Below are 21,118 nucleotides of genomic sequence, written 5' to 3'. Positions count from 1 at the left end.
TCTACTACTACTACTACAAATATGTGCCACTTTGTGTTGGTCTATCACATAAAATCCCAATAAATTACATTTACATTTTTGGTTGTAACTTGACAATATGTGGAAAATGTCAAGGGGTATGAATACTTTTTCAAGGCACTGTATGTGATATATTGCGAGGTTTATCTTTTGTGATACCCTTCCATATATGAATATACATTCAGTGGTAATTTTTATTATACCTGTATTAATTAATTGTGCATTTCCCAATATATTAATTATCTCCATTCTTTTGTAGTTGCACATGCTTTACAGCTCCTAAAGAAGCAAACAAGCGAAACGTGTCGAACAATGAGCATTGTGATTGATACAGTGTTAAATGCCTGTTATGCGTATATGGTATATGTATCAAATTCTTTTATGAACGGCCAGTAATAAAACTGACCTAGCACTGGTTTTAACATGTTAAATATCAATAAAATATTCATGTTTTAACATATCTATCTTTGTGTTTTTTGCACCATTAAAATCCCCTTTCTTACGCTTTCCAAAAACAAATTACTTTTGGGATGAAGGTGCCTTTTGATCAATGGATGGTGGTGACCTTTCCAAGGTATAACTCATCTTAATACTTATTCCTGGTCTGTATCAAAGCCTGAGGCTCAGCATAATAGTCAAGCAACTAAGCATTATCAGGTGAGCAGTGGCAGCCCCTATTTATGGTGGTGTTAGGTGACTTCTCTTACCACGGATGTAATGGTGCCACCTGGAGGGAGATGATGTCTCTGCAGCCAGCTCCAAGTGCCCAGATCACCTCGTGGCCCACCGGATCTGTGGAGCTTCTGGAAGTGTGATGAACATACCAATAAGAACAGAGACCAGACAACAAATCTACCAGAGCACTGTACAGGAACTGAATGTACTAAGAGCCTCCAAATGTTCTACTACCATTAATGGAGGTTGTTGGGACTGGAGATCTAAGTTGAACTCCAGCAGATACTGAAGACATAAATAAATGCAACTCTGTAATCACTAATACATGACTAAATGTATTTTTAAATAAAAGTGTAAGTAACCGACTATGTTCTGGTTTCAACCTCTTGCAGTCCCTGTAACAGCAGAGCTCAGAATGGAGGAGGGAGAAGCAGCACATGGAGTCAGACTGACAATTGAGATGAGCTCATCAATCTGCTGCTTCTCCATTCTGTATTTGTATATGTCCCCTTCTTCTGTACCTGTATGTGTCCCCCTGCTTCCATACCTGTATATATCCTTTTGTACCTGTATGTGTCCTCCTGGTCCTGTACCTCTATGCATCCCCCTGCTTCTGTACCTGTATGTGTCCTCCTGCTTCTGTAGTGTATGTGAACTCCTGCTCCTGTACCTGTATGTGTCCTCCTGCTCCTGTACCTGTATGTGTCCTCCTGCTTCTGTACCTGTATATGTCCTCCTGGTCCTGTACCTCTATGTATCCCCCTGCTTCTGTACCTCTATGTGTTCTCCTGCTCCTGTACCTGTATGTGTCCTCCTGCTTCTATACCTGTATGTGTCCTCCTGTTTCTCTACCTGTATGTCTCCCCCCGCTTCCTTACCTGTATATGTCCTTCTGTACCTGTATGTGTTCTCCTGCTGCTCTACCTGTATGTGTCCCCCTGCTTCCGTACCTGTATGTGCCCCCCTGCTTCTTTACCTGTATATGTCCTTTTGTACCTGTATGTGTCCTCCTGCTCTGTACCTGTATGTGTCCTCCTGGTCCTGTACCTCTATGTACCCCCCTGCTTCTGTACCAGTATGTGTTCTCCTGCTCCTGTACCTCTATGTATCCCCCTGCTTCTTTACCTGTATATGCCCTTTTGTACCTGTATGTGTCCTCCTGCTTCTGTACCTGTATGTGTCCTCCTGGTCCTGTACCTCTATGTATCCCCCTGCTTCTGTACCTGTATGTGTCCTCCTGCTCCTGTACCTCTATGTGTCCCCCTGCTCCTTTACCTGTATGTGTCTCCCTGCTCCTTTACCTGTATGTGTCCCCCTGCTCCTTTACCTGTATGTGTCCCCCTGCTCTCTTACCTGTATATGTCCTTTTGTACCTGTATGTGTTCTCATGCTTCTGTACCTTTATGTGTCCCACTGCTTCTCTACCTGTATGTGTCCCCTAGTCTTGTACCTCTATGTGTTCTCCTGCTTCTGTACGTGTTCCCCTTCTTCTGTACCTCTATGTGTCCTCCTGCTTCTCTACCTCAATGTGTCCTCCTTGTTCTCTACCTGTATGTGTCCCCTTTTTTCTGTACTGTATGTGTGCCCTCGTTTATGTACCTGTATATTTCCTCCTGCTTCTGCCCCCCTGCTTCTGTACCTGTATGTGTCCCTCTTCTCTTGTACCTCTATGTGTCTTCCTGCTTCTCTACCTGTATGTGTCCCCTTGTTCCTGTACCTGTATGTGTCCTCCTGCACCTCTAAGTGTCACCCTGCTTTTTTACCTGTATATGTCCTTTTGTACCTGTATGTGTTCTCCTGCTTCTCTACCTGTATGTGTCTCCTTGTTTCTGTACTGTATGTGTCCCCTCATTTATGTACCTGTATAATTCCTCCTGCTTCTGCCCCCTGCTTCTGTACATGTATATGTCCGCCTGCTTCTGTACCTGTATGTGTCCCCTTGTTTCTGTACCTGTATGTGTTCTCCTGCTTCTGTAATGCATGTGTCCCCCTTCTTCTGTACCTCTATGTGTCCTCCTGCTTCTATACCTGTATGTGTCTCCCTGTGTCTGTACCTGTATGGTTCCCTCTGCTTCTGTACTTGTATGTGTCCCTCTTCTCTTGTACCTCTATGTGTCCTCCTGCTTCTATACCTGTATGTGTCCCCCTGCTTCTGTTACTGTATGTGTCCCCCTTCTCTTGTACCTCTATGTGTCCTCCTGCTTCTGCACCTCTATGTGTCCTCCTGCTTCTGTACCTGTATGTGTCCCCCTGCTTCTGTTACTGTATGTGTCCCCCTTCTCTTGTACCTCTATGTGTCCTCCTGCTTCTGTACCTCTATGTGTCCTCCTGCTTCTGTACCTGTATGTGTCCCTTTCTTCTGCACCTGTATGTGTCCCTTTCTTCTGCACCTGTATGTGTCCCTTTCTTCTGTACCTGTATGTGTCCTGCTTCCGTACCTGTATGTAACAGCTTGTAGTGCCCGGCAGTAGCAGCTGGCCAGCCAGAGGGAGCGATCGGTCAGGATGTTGGGACAGTGGGAGATCCGCAGGATCAGTAGGTTTCCTCCTGTGGCTTTTAGTAGAGCTTCTAGTCCGGCTTCCAGGCAGCCCCTGTAGAGCAGCACACACAGATACACCAACATGGAATCACTATGGCCGGTCATACTAGTGTGTGTCACATTGGGGACAGAGGAGTCTCTGCAGCCAGGCAGAACTAATTGTTTTAGAATAAGAGGTCAGTCAAACTATTTTTGGAGGGAGTAGGAAAGAGTCAGAGCTCCTATTAGGTTTTTAATCTAGACACCCCAACTGGGTATCTCCGCCAAGTAGGTGCTGAAGCAAGTGACTATAGCTTTGGCTACCCCACATAACTAGACAACACAAATTTATGGAGTAAACAACAAGAACGGCTGTACTTTAGAAAAAAACACTGAATTTATAGAAAAAAAAAAAGCCATCAAATAAGAGCTTGTGACGGAGCAATTGGCACCCCTCCTGGGTGATTCTGTCAGTATACAGCTTCCTCCAGTCTGGAACCAGGAACAAGGTATTATAGCGAAATATTGCATCCAAGATCTAGACAACACTAGCTTAGGTGCAAACTGGGACTGAATTTATTGCAAACTCACACAGAATAAATAACACACAAAATCAGGTAAGAGCTTGATCACATTATCCTAAACAATGCAAATTGTAAACAGTAAGATTATTAACATAGTTAACCACTTCGCATCCAGGCCAAATCTGACATTTCTCTCTTACATGTAAAATTCATAATTTTTTTTGCTAGAAAACTACATAGAACCCCCAAACAATATATATTTTTTTAGCAAAGACCCTAGAGAATACAATGGCGGTCATTGCTTTTTATCTCGCACGGTATTTGTGCAGCAATTTTTCGAACACGTTTTTTTTTATAAAAAAAACTGTTCCATGCTTTAAAAAAAAAAAAAAAAACAGTAAAGTTAGCCCATTTTTTTGGAATAATGTGAAAGAGGAAGATACGCCGAGTAAATAGATACCCAAATCGTCAGGCTTCAAAATTGCACGCGCTCGTGGAATGGCGCCAAACGTTGGTATTTAAAAATCCCCATAGGTGACACTTTACATTTTCTTACTGGTTACATGTTTTGGGTTACAGAGGAGATCTAGGGCTAGAATTATTGCTCTCGCTCTAACGTTCACGGCGATACCTCACATGTGTGGTTTAAACACCGTTTTCATATGTGGGCCGGACTTACGTATGCGCTCGCTTCTGCGTACGAGCTCACGGGACAGGGGTGCTTTAAATTTTTTTTTTTTTTTATTGTTAATTTTATTTTTATTTTTTAGTTTGACACTTAAAAAAAAAATATTTGATTACTTTTATTCCTATTACAAGGAATGTAAACATCCCTTGTAATAGGAATATGGCACGATCGGACATATTTACAGTGAGATATGGTGTCAATAAGACCCCACATCTCACCTCTAGGCTGGGAAGCCTAAAAAAAAAAAAAAAAAAATGATCCTGGCTTCCCAGCCAAAACGGCGCCGTTAATTTGAATGTAGAGGCCGGGTGTGACGTCATAACATCGCACCCGGCTTCCGAACGATCAGAGACTCCGGGGACGATCTGTTCCGCCAAAAATCTCTATGGTATCACCCGGGGGCCGGCGGATCTTGTGACCGACTCACAGATGGAAGCGTGAGTTGGTACAAGCACCGGAGGGCGGCGGGACGCCCCCTCCCGCTGCCCGTAAGAACGATCAAACGGAGGAACAACAGCTATGATCATTCTTATGATGCAGAGAATCGCCGGCTGAAAATGCCGATATCTGAATGATGTCTGTGGCCTCAGGCATCATTCAGATATTAAACCACAAAGCCCACGACGTCATATGACGTAGTATGGGCGCCAAGTGGTTAAGGAACAGCCAATATAAACAGCAAGCTAATTAACAACTAGGGGTGCGCCGAATGTTTTTTTTTGGTGCCGAAACTTATATGTAGAAAATGAAAAATACACTAGGCCGAAAAACCGAAACTGACCGATACTGAAACTTATTTAAAAAAAAAATATTTTTATACAGGAGATGGTCAGAGACTTGGGACATGGTACAGGAGATGGTCAGAGACTGAGGACATGGTACAGAAGATGGTCAGAGACTGAGGACATGGTACAGGAGATGGTCAGAGACTGAGGACATAGTACAGGAGATGGTCAGAGACTGAGGACATGGTACAGGAGATGGTCAGAGACTGAGGACATGGTACAGAAGATGGTCAGAGACTGAGGACATGGTAAAGGAGATGGTCAGAGACTGAGGACATGGTACAGAAGATGGTCAGAGACTGAGGACATGGTACAGGAGATGGTCAGAGACCGAGGACATGGTACAGGAGATGGTCAGAGGCTGAGGACATGGTACAGAAGATGGTCAGAGGCTGAGGACATGGTACAGAAGATGGTCAGAGGCTGAGGACATGGTACAGAAGATGGTCAGAGACTGCGGACATGGTACAGAAGATGGTCAGAGACTGGGGTCATGGTACAGAAGATGGTCAGAGACTAAAGACATGGTACAGAAGATGGTCAGAGACTGAGGACATGGTACAGGAGATGGTCAGAGACTGGGGTCATGGTACAGAAGATGGTCAGAGACTGAGGACATGGTACAGAAGATGGTCAGAGACTGGGGTCACGGTACAGGAGATGGTCAGAGACTGAGGACATGGTACAGGAGATGGTCAGAGACTGAGGACATGGTACAGAAGATGGTCAGAGACTGGGGTCACGGTACAGGAGATGGTCAGAGACTGAGGACATGGTACAGGAGATGGTCAGAGACTGAGGACATGGTACAGGAGATGGTCAGAGACTGAGGACATGGTACAGGAGATGGTCAGAGACTGAGGACATGGTACAGAAGATGGTCAGAGACAGGGGACATGGTACAGGAGATGGTCAGAGCCAGCCTGTGTCCCCATTGCAGCCAGCCTGTGTCCCCAGCGCAGCCAGCCTGTTTCCCCAGCGCAGCCAGCCTGTTTCCCCAGTGCAGCCAGCCTTCCAAAAGTCCTCTGTCCTAGTTGGGTCTCTTGCAGAGCTAATCACATTACCACAGACAATGCCCACCTGAGACAGTCCGGCACACACATAGGAATACATTACACATAGGAAGCCATATGTTACAATGATAGTTCTCCCAAGTCTGTGTGAGGCCCTGTTGGGGGAAGTACCCTATACTTCCTGTCCCAGTGACAACACTATTCCTCAGAAAGGAAGTGAGGGAACATCAGAGGAGACAGAGTGCCTTAATTAGTACCATGCAGCTGTCTATAGATGGGATGCTACAACTGTAAACAAAGCCCAAAAAAATGTATTGTCTTAAGTGAGCCTGGCGAACTACCTTCCAGTCAACCACACTTCTATTACGAGACCTCTTGGGCGGGGGGGGACGGGGGGACCTGAGTGTTAGCATCTTCAGCGGGGGGAGTGGCTGCCAAGAGAGGAGTAGGAATCAGTTTTGGCTTTCGCCAAACCCAACAGGTCTATTTTCAAGAAAAACTGTAGTCCCTCCAAGGCTGATTCTGCTATAAAAATGAAAGAGAAGTCAATGCCGGTGAAGGCTCTCACGTATTCAGGTCGTGGTATGTGTAGTAGACACATTTACCTGGATTTGTTCTGTAAAGTTGAACAGCTTCTCCAAGCCACTTCTTCAATTCTAATGAGTGTCAGGAACATACCACAACATTTATATCCACACAGGGTGGAGATCTACCGGACCAACATAAAAGAGATCAAAGATCATGGGGATTCAGGGCTCTTTTTTTTTTTTTATCTACTTAAGGCGTAAGTAAATATTAAGGAAAAGTACAAAAATATACTAAAGCCCCATGCACACTATCAGTTTTTCTGCTGAGTTTTTCCTTCAGATTTACCAAAACCATATAATATGAAGTCAAACCTTAGGAGTTTAAATTTGTATGCAATCAGGCAGGCCCTTCTACTACATGGTTTTGGTAAATCTGAAGGAAAAACTCAGCAGAAAATCTGATAGTGTGTATGGGGCTTTAGACACATGTCACTGTAAAAATATGAATTTAGCCTACCTTGTGGACAGTGTCAGTCAGTAGGGCAGTGGGTGGTGTCAGTAGGACCAGTGGGCGGCGTCAGTAGGGCAGTGGGTGGTGTCAGTGGTGTCAGTAGGACCAGTGGACGGCGTCAGTAGGGCAGTGGGTGGTGTCAGTAGGACCAGTGGACGGCGTCAGTAGGGCAGTGGGTGGTGTCAGTAGGACCAGTGGACGGCGTCAGTAGGGCAGTGGACAACGTCAATAAAGTAGAGGACAGTTATCAGTTCTAGTAAATGCCTCCCTCACCACCCCTCCTCTCTGGGTTCCAGGGTCAGCAACCAAGGGATGTGATCTACCTGTTACCTGTTTGCGATCAACGAGTAGATTTGCAATCGACGGGTTGCTGACCCCCAGCCTAGGTAGATGTTGATGGTCCAAGAACAAGTTGTGGAACCACCCTGTCCATGTTGCACAATCCCATTCTTGATCTTCATAGGTTTTAATTAATCAATTACATGGCTGAAGGTGTAAATTGTTGTCAGATTTCCAGGGTTAACGTGGTAAAACACCATTATAGGTAGAAGTACAGTCCTAAATCTCCTTCAGGGATGATTGTTCCAGTTTGAGTTAGATGACCTCTTTCACACTTCTTGCGAATCAGTTGTCCTCTGTGTCCAAAATGTGCAACCAGGGGCGGACTGACCATTGGGCAACTTGGGCACTGCCCGAGGGCCCCGAGCTACTAGGGGGCCCCATCAGGGTTGCCAGCCTTAGTAAAACCAGGGACAGTATGTAAAAATCTGTGTTTTTTTTACATCTGTCTCTGAAATGTACCTTACTGACATCCTTTAGGTGTAAAAATCCAGAGATTATAGCTGCCCCACCTCTCCAGAACCTTCTCAGCCAATAGAAACATGTCTGTGTATACTGTGTGGTCCCATAATCTCAGATTGCCTGGGGGCCCCATAATCTCCTATTGTCCAGGGGCCCCATGAGTTGTCAGTCCACCCCTGTGTGCAACTGTCTGTCCTCAAGAATTTCCCCTTCCCATAAGTCCTAACCTGTAGACTTTGCTCTTCTATGTTGGTCTGATTGTTAAGAGGGAATTTTCTTTCCTCAATGTTCAGGTCTTTGCATTCCTCATACACTGCTGCACTGAATATACCAAGATAATTCGCCCATATTTTGGTGTTGGGTCTTAAGGATGTACAAGCTTCTGTCTCAATGTATTGGTGGGCTTGAAGGACATCTATGTAGACTTACTCAATCAGAGTGCTAGGTTTGTGTGGCTCGAAAAGAGTGGTTCCAATACTTTCGAACCTCCTACCCTTTCCTTGGACAATCGTCATTTCACACATTAGATTAAGGCTCCGTTCACATCTCCGTGATCTGAATCGTGGGCGGAATCGCTGGGATTTGAAATAGTGAAATAGCGGCAAATTGGCCAAAAGAGCTTCTTTTGGGCAACAGGCGTCAACTGCCGAATCGCGGTAAAATAGCGCCGCAATTGGGGTGCTATCGGAAGTCACAGAGAAGGTACGGGCGTCCCGCGATTTGGAATTTGCGGGCAGAATTGCCGCAATTCAGAACGCGGAGATGTGTGAACGGAGCCTGAAGGGCTGTGCTTGGCCTCTCCCCAGCCTGTCTGAAAAACTCCTCGTCTTACATAGATGGCAAGATGGGCCAACCGCTGGTAGAGTGACTTCTACGCTGCAGGAACAAGCTCCTGGCTTCTCTCCTAATCTGAGCATACACAATGTGTTCTATTTAGCGGCTGAAGTGTGCAGCAGTGAGCTCATTACTTAAGCACAGGGAACACGTTTCCAATGGTCGGGGGACAGGCCATCAGACTAGGAGTTTTTCAGATAGACTCAGGAGAGGCTGAGCACAACGGACAGGTATGCAAGACAGCAAGCTTCCTTTGCACAACGAACAGGTATGCAGGACAGCAAGCTTCCTTTGCACAACGGACAGGTATGCAGGACAGCAAGCTTCCTTTGCACAACGGACAGGTATGCAGGACAGCAAGCTTCCTTTGCACAACGGACAGGTATGCAGGACAGCAAGCTTCCTTTGCACAACGAACAGGTATGCAGGACAGCAAGCTTCCTTTGCACAACGGACAGGTATGCAGGACAGCAAGCTTTCTTTGCACAACGGACAGGTATGCAGGACAGCAAGCTTCCTTTGCACAACGGACAGGTATGCAGGACAGCAAGCTTCCTTTGCACAACGAACAGGTATGCAGGACAGCAAGTTTCCTTTGCACAACGGACAGGTATGCAGGACAGCAAGCTTCCTTTGCACAACAGACATGTATGCAGGACAGCAAGCTTCCTTTGCACAACGGACAGGTATGCAGGACAGCAAGCTTCCTTTGCACAATGGACAGGTATGCAGGACAGCAAGCTTCCTTTGCACAACGGACAGGTATGCAGGACAGCAAGCTTCCTTTGCACAATTTAAAATATTTGTTTTTATTTTAGTGGGGATACATGAATGCACAGGTAATTGTAGCGGAAAGGTGAGTTATCCTGTTAAAGTGTCTGTTCTCCCTATGTGGATGTAAATCTGGGGGAATTTCCCTGACACTTATTAGGACTAAAGAAGTGGCTTGGAAAAGCTACAAAATGTCTTCAGCATCACAGAACAAGTCTGATTGAAAGTGACAAACTAGTACTAGCTAAAGGTAAGTCATACTTGCTGTTCCATATTTTCATCACTTACAGTGTTACTAAAACCCAGACCCTGCAGTCACTATATCTGGTCTCCCACAGTACACAGAACATGAAAATGCAATTATTTTATTAAATATAAACTGATAAATACCTTTTCTCATCAGCAGTATATAGCAGTCTTTGTGACTTCTATCAGTGTCCGGCCCAGCACTGGTTAAAGCTTGTAGGAGGAGTTTTCATTCTACGCTGACTGTCCTATGAGGCTGCAGGACCCCTGATCCTCTGGACAGTGCTGATTGGCCCTGTGCCAATGACATACACCCCCCCCCCCCCCAAAAAACTCTCTAGCAATACACTCCAAACGGAGCATGTGCAGAGTTCCCCCAAGGCTCTGTGCTATCAGGAGATGGATTGGGGACTGTGTAAGAAGGGGAGGATCAGAGAAGACAGCTCAAACAGCCTTTTTACACACAATGTGCAGGATTAACCCCTTAGATTCAACAGTGAGTATAACAAGCATGTTTTACTGCCTATACAGACCAATTTTACTGTTGTGGGTTTAGTAACACTATAATAATAGCTATAGTTTCCAACACTATCCCTCCTGTGATCTGCCTATCACATAAGTTCAATCAGCACCTTTGCTGAACACTGTTCGGGCATATGGTTACTTTTCCTTGGTCTAATTAACTGTCTTTATTAATATCACTTTACCATAAAATTTCCAATAATGCTGGCAATGCAGCTGAAACCACAATCATATTTCAGGCACTGGGTGCGATTACGGTAGGTGCGTTGAACAGTCAACATATTTGAGACACTAATTGAAAAGCATATGGGGGAAGTGGAGGCTCACCTTGTGCTTTTCATGTACTCCTCCTTGGTCTCTTTCTTCCCCCTCTGGCGAGGTTTGAGGTTCTGCAACGTCAGGGAGTGAGTCTGTGTGCACCACTGAGACAGAGTGAGCAGAAACTGCAGAAAAAGCAGGAACGCGTCAGAAAAGGGGTGGGGGGGGGGTGGTGTACAGAGGATATACCTACATGGTTATCAGAGACAAGTTTACAAGCCTGGTAGACCCAGGCTGTAGTGCACACATGTGCAAGTAGACCGCAATATTCAGCAAGCCTCTCCCCTCCAATCAGAACACAGCTACACTATATTGTCAAAAGTATTGGGACACCTGCATTTACACACACATGAAATTTAATGGCATCCCAGTCTTAGTCCATTGGGTTCAATATTGAGTTGGCCCGCCCTTTGCAGCTATAACAGCTTCAAATCTTCTGGGAAGGTCGTCCACAAGGTTTAGGAGGGTGTCTATGGGAATGTCTGACCATTCTTCCAGAAGAGCATTTGTGAGGTCAGGTACTGATGTTGGACAAGAAGGCCTGGCTCGCAGTCTCCACTCTAATTCATCCCAAAAGGTGTTCTATCAGGTTGAGATCAGGACTCCGTGCAGGCCAGTCAAGCTCCTCCACCCCAAACTCACTCATCCATGTCTTTATGGACCTTGCTTTGTGCCCTGGTGTGCAGTCATGTTGGAACAGGAAGGGGCCGTCCCCAAACTGTTCCCACAAAGTTGGGAGGATGAAATTGTCCAAAATGTCTTGGTATGCTGACACCTTAAGAGTTCCCTTCACTGGAACTATGGGGCCAACCCCAACCCCTGAAAAAAAAAACCTGACACCATAATCCCCCCCTCCACCAAATGATTTGGACCAGTGCGCAAAGCAAGGTCCATAAAGACATGGATGGGTGAGTTTGGGGTGGAGGAACTTGACTGGCCTGCACAGAGTCCTGCCCTTAACCCCCATAGAACACTTTTGGGATGAATTAGAGAAGAGCCTGGAAGCCAGGCCTTCTCGTTCAACATCAGTGCCTGACCTCACAAACGCGCTTCTGGAAGAATGGTGAAACATTCCCATAGACACATCTCCTAAATCTTGTGGACGGCCTTCCCAGAAGAGTGGAAGCTGTTATAGCTGCAAAGGGCGGGCCAACTCAATATTGAACCCTACGCACTAAGACTGGGATGCCATTACAGTTCATGTGTGTGTAAAGGCAAGTGTCCCAATACTTTTAACAATATAGTGTACCTCTTCTTTGTACAGTGCCTTGAAAAAGTATTCATACCCCTTGACATTTTCCACATTTTGTCAGGTTACAACAAAAATGTAAATGTCTTTTTTTGGGATTTTATGCGATATACACCAACACAAAGTGGCTCATAATTGTGAAGTGGAAGGAAAATGATAAATGGTTTCCAAATTTCTTACAAATAAATATCTGAAAAGTGTGGCGTACATTTGTATTCAGCCCCCTTTACTTTGATAGCCCTAACTAAAACCTAGTGGAACCGATTACCTTCAGAAATCACCTAATTAGTAAATAGAGTCCACCTGTTTAATTTAATCTCAGTATAAATGCAGCTGTTCTGTGAAGCCCTCAGAGGTTTGTTAGAGAACCTTAGTGAACAAACAGCATCATGAAGGCCAAGGAACACACCAGACAGGTCAGGGATAAAGTTGTGGGGAAGTATAAAGCAGGGTTGGGTTATAACAAAATATCCCAAGCTTTGAACATCTCATGGAGCTCTGTTCACACCATCATCAGAAAATGGAAAGAGTATGGCACAACTGCAAACCTACCAAGACATGGCCGTCCACCTAAACTGACCGGCCGGACAAGGAGAACATTCATCAGAGAAGCAGACAAGAGGCCCATGGTAACTCTGGAGGAGCTGCAGAGATCCACAGCTCAGGTGGGAGAATCTGTCCACAGGACAACTATTAGTCGTGTTCTCCACAAATCTGGTCTTTATGGAAGAGTGACAAGAAGAAAGACATTGGTGAAAGAAAGCCATAAGAAGTCCCATTTGCAGTTTGTGAGAAGCCATGTGGGGGACACAGCAAACATGTGGAAGAAGGTGCTCTGGTCAGATGAGACCAAAATTGAACTTTTTGGCCTAAAAGCAAAGCGCTATGTGTGGCGGAAAACTAACACTGCACATCACCCTGAACACACCATCCCCACCGTGAAACATGGTGGTGGCAGCTTCATGATGTAGAGATGATTTTCTTCAGCAGGGACAGGGAAGCTGGTCAGAGTTGATGGATGGAGCCAAATACAGGGCAATCTTAGAAGAAAACCTGCTGCAAAAGACTTGAGACCGGGGCGGAGGTTCACCTTCCAGCAGGACAACGACCCGAAACATACAGCGAGAGCTACAATGGAATGGTTTAGATCATGGGTGCTCAGATGTTTTGGAACTACATTTCCCATGATGCTCCACTATACTGCAGAGTGCATGAGCATCATGGGAAATGTAGTTCCAAAACATCTGGAGTGCCAAGGTTTGCCATCACTGGTCTATCACATAAAATCCCAATAAAATACATTTACGTTTTTTGGTTGTAAGATGACAAAATGTGGAAAATTTTAAGGGGTATGAATACTTTTTTTTAAGGCACTGTATGTGCAATGTTTTTATTGAACACTTCTGGTAATTGAACTATAGTAGCTGTGGCGCACCCACACTTGACGATCTTGCAGCCGTGATCGGAGGTGTTTACCTTTGTAGACACCCTGGCGTTCTCCAGGAAAACCCGAGTCCAGACCGCCGGGTGCCGGGCCACGAACTTCCAGTCGCGGCTGACCTCAGCCGCCCGCAGCAGAGTTTTAGTATCGAGGTAGGTGAATATACAGAACAGCGCTGCCCTCATCTTCAGGATCTCCGGGCTGATGACCTCATTGGTACGAGATGGACTCCCCTTCTCCGGCCTCAACATCCTGCCTTCGCAACGGCCTAAAGAAGGTGTACAAACAAAACCTTTTACACTCCAATGAGAATAGATCGGTCTGTAACTGTTATTGCCTGCAGTATTGGAGTTCTACCTATCCCAGATAAGCTGGCCAATTTTTTAAAATTTCGGGATCCTGGATCTGGGTCATGTTCCTCCTCAGATCTATAGGGAAAGTACACTTCCCTATAGAGTCCCAAGCAACTCCTATCACTTCCCTACGGCCTACGCAGACAGTCATAAGGTCACATAAGAGGGCGGGTGCATTATTACTATACACGATTTATATTGCGCCAATAGTTTGTGCAGCACTTTACAATGTAGAGGGGGGGACAGTACAATTACAATACAATACTGCTCATAAAGCTTATAATCTAAAGGGAGAAGGGAGGTGGTACAAAAGGTAATAGCTGCGGGGGATGGTCTGATGGAGGTGGCTCGGGTACAGATCTTAGGTGGGCGTGGGGTAGGCTTCCCTGAATAAAGGAGTTTTCAGGGATTGCCTAAAGGCAGACAGGCTAGGGGCTGACCGGACATACCAGGGCAGGGAGTTCCAAAGGATGGGAGAGGCCCTAGAGAAGTCCTGGAGGCGAGCATGGGAGGGGGTAACAAGAGAGCTAGAGAGCAGGAGGCCTTGCAAGGAGCGGTGAGAATGATATCTGCAGATGAGGTTGGTGACATAGATGGGGGTGATGTTGTGGATGGCCTTGTACGTTGTGGTTAGTATTTAGAATTTTATGTGGTGGGGTAGTGGAAGCCAGTGAAGGAATAGGCAGAGAGGGGCAGCAGTCACGGATCCGTTAGTAAAGTGTATGAGTCTAGCAGTGGCATTCATAATAGACTGGAGAGGGGATTGCCTGTGTAAGAGTAGGCCAGTGAGGAAGGGGTTCCAGTAGTCGAGGCGGGAAATAACCACGGAGTGAAATAGGTTGTTTTGTGGTGTCGTTAGTCAGGAAGGGGCAAATTCTGGAGATGTTGCGGAGGTCAAGGTGGCAAGATGTAGCCAGCGATTGGATGAGGGGGGCTGAAGGAGAGGTCAGAGTCCAGGATTACACCCATCACCCTGGCGTGTGTGGAGTGACCAATGGTTGTGCCGTTAATCTTAATGGTAAAGTCATGGGGGAGTGAATCGAGGAGAAGGAAATATTACAAGCTCAGTTTTAGAAAGATTGAGTTTGAGGAAGTGGGGTTATATACATACCGATATGTCATTCAATAAGTTTGTGATACGTGAGGAGATCAAAGGGGGGATATGAGGAGTGGAGAGATAGATCTGGGTATTGTCGGGATAAAGGTGGTACTGGAAACCATGGGAGGTTATGAACTGGCTCAGGGAAGAGGTATATAGAGAGAGCATAGAAGAGGCCCAAGGACGGAGCTTTGGGGTACCCCAACAGAAAGAGGAAGAAGAGCGCAGGAGATGGTGTTGTATGCAACAGTGAAAGATAGGCAGATAGGTAAGAGAACTAGGTTAAATCAGAATCATGGAGGCCAAGGGAGTGGAGTTTGTTTAGAAGGAGCAGGTGGTCAACTGTATCTAATACCGCGTACCCACGATCAGACTATCCGGCAGACTTAGTCTGGTGGGCAAACCTCCATAAAGTCCGCCGGACTGTCCGAACGAGCGGACTTGCCCACACACGTGACTTTTCCGGCGGACTAGATCCTACATAGTCCGCCGGATTATCCGCTGTACTTTTAAAATGAACGGACTTGCCCACACACACGAAGGAAAGTCCATTCATTTTGAGCGCGGCTCCAGGTAGCCGGGACCAGCGAAGCGTCCTCTGGGACTGTGACATCATAATGGGCGGGGACATCATCCGGCGATGTCCCTATATAAGTCGCCGCACGCCGCGTGCCTGTCATTGTGGCCAGAGACAGCGACGAGGCAACAGCTCAAGAAGAGAAGAAGAGAAGAACAGAAGGCGGCGATAGAAGACCGGGCAAACGCTTGTAAAAGAGCTAGAAGAAGGCGCAGAGCCCCAGCAAGAAGAACCGAAGAGCGGGAACAAGACCCCCGAAGAGGGGGACAAGACCCTCGAAGTCGGAAGAAGACCCCCGGACGGCGGCAAAGAAGAAATCCGGGCTCCTACGCTAGTAAAGGAGCTAACAAAAGAGCAGAAGATAGCGGAGGAGTCCGGCGAGAAGACCACCGAAGACGGAAGAAGACCCCCAGAGCTGTGCAATAAACTATTTTAACCCTTGTGTGTTGTGTTTTTTTTTTTTCACAGGTGAATGGGTAGGGGTACATTGTACCCCATACTCATTCACATAAGGTGGGGGGCCGGGATCCGGGGGCCCCCTTATTAAAGGGGACTCATGGATTCCGATAAGCCCCCCACCCGCAGACCCCGACAACCAACGGCCAGGGTTGTCGGGAAGAGGCCCTTGTCCTAATCAACATGGGGACAAGGTGCTTTGGGGTGCGGGGGCTCGCTCGTCCCCACCCCCTTTGCTGACCGGCCGGGTTGCGTGCTCAAATAAAGGTCTGATATGGACCTAGGAGGGGACCCCCACGCCGTTTTTTCGGCGTAGGGCTTCCCCTTTAACTCCATATCAGGTGATGGGGCCAGCGAAGCTTCCTTCGCTGGTCCCGGCTACCTGGAGCCACGCTCAAAATTAACACACTTTTCTCCGTGCGTCCGTTCAATTCAAAAGTACGGCGGACTAGCACACACACGGCCGTATTGTCTGCCGGACTCGCAGTCTGGCGGACAATATGGCCGTGTGTGTACTAGTTCGCGTACTTTTGTATTGAAACTTTGGTGCAAAACTACTTTCTTAGTCCGTCGGACTTTTGGGTAAAAAAAGTCCGCCGGAGCCCACACACGGGGGGATTGCTGGACTTTTCCACCGGATTGTTTGATCGTGTGTACGCCGCATTAGAGAGGTCCAAGAGTATGAGTATGGAGTACTAGCCATTGCTTTTAGCAGTTAGTAGGTCGTTGGTGAGTTTCAGTAGGGCAGTTTTAAGTGGAATGTTGTGGGCGGTAACCCGGACTGTAGGTTATGAGTGAGGTAGCAACTCATATGGTCATGGACAAGGCGGTCAAGAAGCTTGGAGGCAAACAGGAGCAGGGAGATGGGTCTTAGGTTATTTAAACAGGTAGGGTCCAGTGAGGGTTTTTTAAGTATGGGGGTACCTAGTGCATGTTTTTAGCAGGGAGGGAAAGGTTGAAAATGTGGGTTAGAGAGTTTAGGATAGACTAGGAAGATGGTTTCAGTAATTGTGAGGGGACAGGATCCAGGGGACAGGTGGTGAGGTAGGCCATGGAGAGGAGTTTGGCAACTTCCTCAATGGTAACAAGGCTGAAGGAGGAAAGTATCGAGTATGGTGTTGGATGTGTTGGTGGGGGGGAGGAAATTGGATGCTGGATATCTCATCAGGAATTGTGTCGATTTTGCTTTTGAAATGATTGGCAATCTCCTGGGCAGCAAGCAAGTTGGTGAGTGGGGGCAGTGGGGGGGTGAAGTAAGAAAAGAGTTGACGAGGTTTGGATGAGAGGATTTTGATGAGAGTGTTGTAATAGGTTTGTTTAGCAGTGTGGAGGCAGGAGTTGTATTTAAGAAGGGCAGATTTGTAGAGGGTAAAGTCTCTCAGGAATTTAGAATTATGCCAGGCTCGCCCAAGAGCATGGCTGCGTCTCTTGAGACTTCTGGTGTCATCTGTTTGCCAGGGGTTGTAGCAGACGAGGCCTGGTTCTGCGTATAGAAATGGGGGGCGCTCGTGTCCAGGGAAGATGACTATGTGTTGTTGTAGATGGCAGTAGTCAGGTCTGGGCAGGACAGAGGTGCGATTTTATCATAAAGGCCATCAGTAGCAGAATGAAGAAGGGAAGGGTTGAGGTGGCGAAGGTTCCTGCAAGTAACGGTTTACAGGTTGGCAGCATGGGAGGTAGGAGACAGGGAGAGTGTAAAACGGATAAGGTTGTGATCGGAGAGAGGAAAGAGAGTGTTAGAGAGATTGCGGGGAGTGCAGATGTGGGAGGATAAGAGGTCAAGAGTGTTACCATTGGAGTAGTGGTTTGTGTCCATTGCATTAGGTTAAAAGAGGAGGTTAAGTTGACTAGTTGGGTAGTAGGGCGCATGCCTGAAATTATGCCAATACAGACTTTCAGAGAGTCCGATATTTTGTATAAACCGATGCCCGGGACCCACCTTTCGGTCTGCAGCCCCCAGAATTGAGGTCTCCTGAGCCGATGCTCTCCTGCTCCCAGACCTCGGCCTCAGATTCCGTGGTCCGGGACCCAACGTCCGAGATGTCCCCTTCTTCTCCCTCTGTGCTATTATTGCGGTACGGCCGGCGGTGCCAGTTCTGGATGGCTTGGCGCCGCAGCCCTGAGCTGCGGCTATTGTTCCTCTCGAAGCTGCTGTCTCCCTGGTGGTTGTTCCCGGGATAATGGGGATCTAAGGTCTCGTCAATGGCCACCGGTTCCACTCCATCGCTGTCGTAGCAGCCGGAGCTCTGAGAGACGGTCTTCACTCTTCCTCTGCAGGCGAGACATGGAAAAAAAAAAAGATATAAAGAAACAACTGGCAACTGTTCTCAACACAATATCTTTGCTATAAACCATACGTCTGGATTGTTGACAATTACCCAATACACAGAGGGATCAGCATTTTATAAAAGCACCACGTCCTAATTTTGTATCCATTAGGGAAGACCCAAAAAGGACACTGTGGACTTGGTGTGTAAGGATGAAGAAACTAAAAACATTTTTTGTAACCTTTATTCACATGTAGTTAATCATCGAACACATGTATACATCATTATTAAAATGAGCACAATAAAAATCCCAATTAACATAGTGGACACCCCTTTCCTTTATCAGTATCATACACACAGTATTAGGTATGTTTTGGGGGTCCTTATCGACATTGTTACCGCCTCTACGCGTTTCACATTTCGGGGGCATCCCGTGAAACGTGAGGCAGTAACAAGGTGGATAAGGATCCTCGGCACACACCACAAATTGTGTGTATGATACTGATGAACAGTGCTGGGCAAGTGGTTCGCACCGAGCATAAGTTCGGCCAGAACCTTGCCCGTTCACCTACTCGGCGAAAACACCCGAATCCCGTTGAGCGCCCCACAATGCATCACGTGCTGCACCATGCATTCTAAGCCCCGATTGGCTGAAGAAATGCACCTGACCGCAAATTTGTGAAGCGTTCCATTTTTTTTTTTTTTATTCTTCTATATTATTCTTTATTTTGTGTAGCTTATACAAGAATTGAGTGTATAACCACTTCAGCCCCCCGGAAGAATGTACCCCCTTCCTGACCAGAGCACTTTCTGTGATTCGGCACTGCGTCGACTTAACTGACAATTGCGCGGTCGTGCGACGTGGCACCCAAACAAAATTGACGTCCTTTTTTCCCCACAAATAGAGCTTTCTTTTGGTGGTATTTGATCACCTCTGCTGTTTTTATTTTTTGCGCTATAAACAAAAAAAGAGTGACAATTTTGAAAAAAACACAATATTTTTTACTTTTTGCTATAATAAATATCCCCAAAAATATATATAAAAAAAAACGATTTTTTTCTTCAGTTTAGGCCGATACGTATTCTTTTACATATTTTTGGTAAAAATAAATTGCACTAAGCGTATATTGATTGGTTTGCACAAAAGTTATAGTGTCTACAAAATAGGGGATAGTTTTATGGCATTTTTATTATTCATTTTTTTTCATTAGTAATGGCGGCCATCTGTGATTTTTATCGTGACTGCGACATTATGGCGGACACATCGGACACTTTGACTCTATTTTGGGACCAGTGACATTTATACAGGGATCAGTGCTATAAAAATGCACTGATTACTGTGTAAATGACACTAGCAGGCAAAGGGTTAAACACTAGGGGGCGATCAAGGGGTTAAGTGTGTCCTAGGGAGTGATTCTAACTGGGGGGGGGTGGGCTTCCACTGACATGACAGCGGTCCCTGCTCCCAATGACAGGGAGCGGTGATCTCTGTCATATCACTAGGCAGAATGGGGAAATGCCTTGTTTACAAAGGCATCTCTCCGTTCTTCTGCTCTGTGACGCGATCGCGGGCACCCGGCGGACATCCAGTCCGCAGAACACAATGCCGTATCTTTAAGGGGACGTACCTGTACAACTTTTTGCCCACCCGTGCCATTCTGCCGACGTATATATAAGCATGCGGCAGTGGGGAAGGGGATAATGACTGAATAATTTTGAACAAATAATCAGATTAAATGCAAGCTAAGAAATAACGTTGATGATAGGTCAGGTTAGAGACAGTTTATCGATTGAATTAACAACCTACATTACATTGATTATTGCCTAACAATTGCTTTGGTGAATTCATGTACTCATTATCACACTTATGTCGCAAATATGTATTTGTACAAATGCTATTATCTTTTTCTCTTGCAATACATTTTTTTATTGAGAACATTTTTTTTTTTTCATTTTACAAAAAATCGTGACCACAAAATTGCAATCTCAAAAAATTAGCCATGCCTCTTACAAAATACCCCAGACTGTCTACTTTCCAAAAATGGGTAATTTGTGGGGTAATTGTACTGTCCTTGCATTTTAAAGCGGAATCCCGCCCACATCTTTCACTCCTCACCATGCAGCACTAATATGCATCCTTAAAATGAATTGGCAATTTATTTTATTGTTTTCTGTTCACTTACCTGATTTATGCCTATATCTAATTTCACTTCCTCCTTTAGGGGCCGCGGTGCAGTACGCTATTTCCAGTTTTGCATTGGCTCCTGGGAGATCTTGGTCAGCTTGGCACGGCACTGCTCACCTAACATTTAACATTGGCGTCTATGGAAAATCGCGGTCAGCTTGGCATGGCACAGCTCCCGTAACATTTAACATTGGCGTCTATGGAAAATCGTGGTCAGCTTGGCATGGCACTGCTCACCTAACATTTAACATTGGCGTCCATGGAAAATCGTGGTCAGCTTGGAATGGCATGGCTCAGGTAACATTTAACATTCGCGGCTAAGGAAATTCTTGGTCAGCTTGGCATGGCACGGCTCCTGTAACATTTAATATTGGCGTCTATGGAAAATCTTGGTCAGCTTGGCATGGCACGGCTCCTGTAACATTTAATATTGGCGTCTATGGAAAATCTTGGTCAGCTTGGCATGGCACGGCTCCCGTAACATTTAACATTGGCGTCTGTGGAAATTCTTGGTCAGCTTGGCATGGCACGGCTCCAGTAACATTTAACATTGTCGTCTATGGAAAATCCTGGTCAGCTTGGCATGGCTGTGCCATGTCAAGCTGACCAAGATTTAAACCGCACTGCAGATGCGTGAGATCGGCAGCTGCATGCTGGCTAGCCAGCATGCACGGAATCCAGGAAGAAGGATACTCTGGCTTCAGATGCCCACACTGGAGATGGCCGCGCTGTGCAGGGAC

At 46.2% G+C, this 21,118-nt stretch overlaps 1 protein-coding gene across 1 annotated transcript in view; it reads right to left on the bottom strand.

Moving 5' to 3' along the window:
* Positions 1-21,118, bottom strand: part of FBXO41 (F-box protein 41) — a 140,359-nt gene that overhangs the window by 29,486 nt on the left and 89,755 nt on the right. The window contains exons 5-9 of the mRNA XM_077478121.1: positions 17,866-18,197; positions 13,477-13,709; positions 10,761-10,876; positions 3,132-3,284; positions 726-821 (exon numbers count right to left, since the gene is read on the bottom strand). Coding sequence (XP_077334247.1) covers positions 726-821; positions 3,132-3,284; positions 10,761-10,876; positions 13,477-13,709; positions 17,866-18,197 — 930 coding nt within the window. The remainder of the gene's footprint in view (positions 1-725; positions 822-3,131; positions 3,285-10,760; positions 10,877-13,476; positions 13,710-17,865; positions 18,198-21,118) is intronic.

Source organism: Lithobates pipiens, unplaced genomic scaffold (genome assembly GCF_037356315.1).
Source record: "Lithobates pipiens isolate NorthernLeopardFrog02 unplaced genomic scaffold, aLitPip1_a1.2 Scaffold_13, whole genome shotgun sequence".
NCBI classification, from domain to species: Eukaryota; Metazoa; Chordata; class Amphibia; order Anura; family Ranidae; genus Lithobates; species Lithobates pipiens.
The sequence above is the reverse complement of the archived record's forward strand: the minus strand, read 5'-3'. Positions and strand labels throughout refer to the sequence as shown.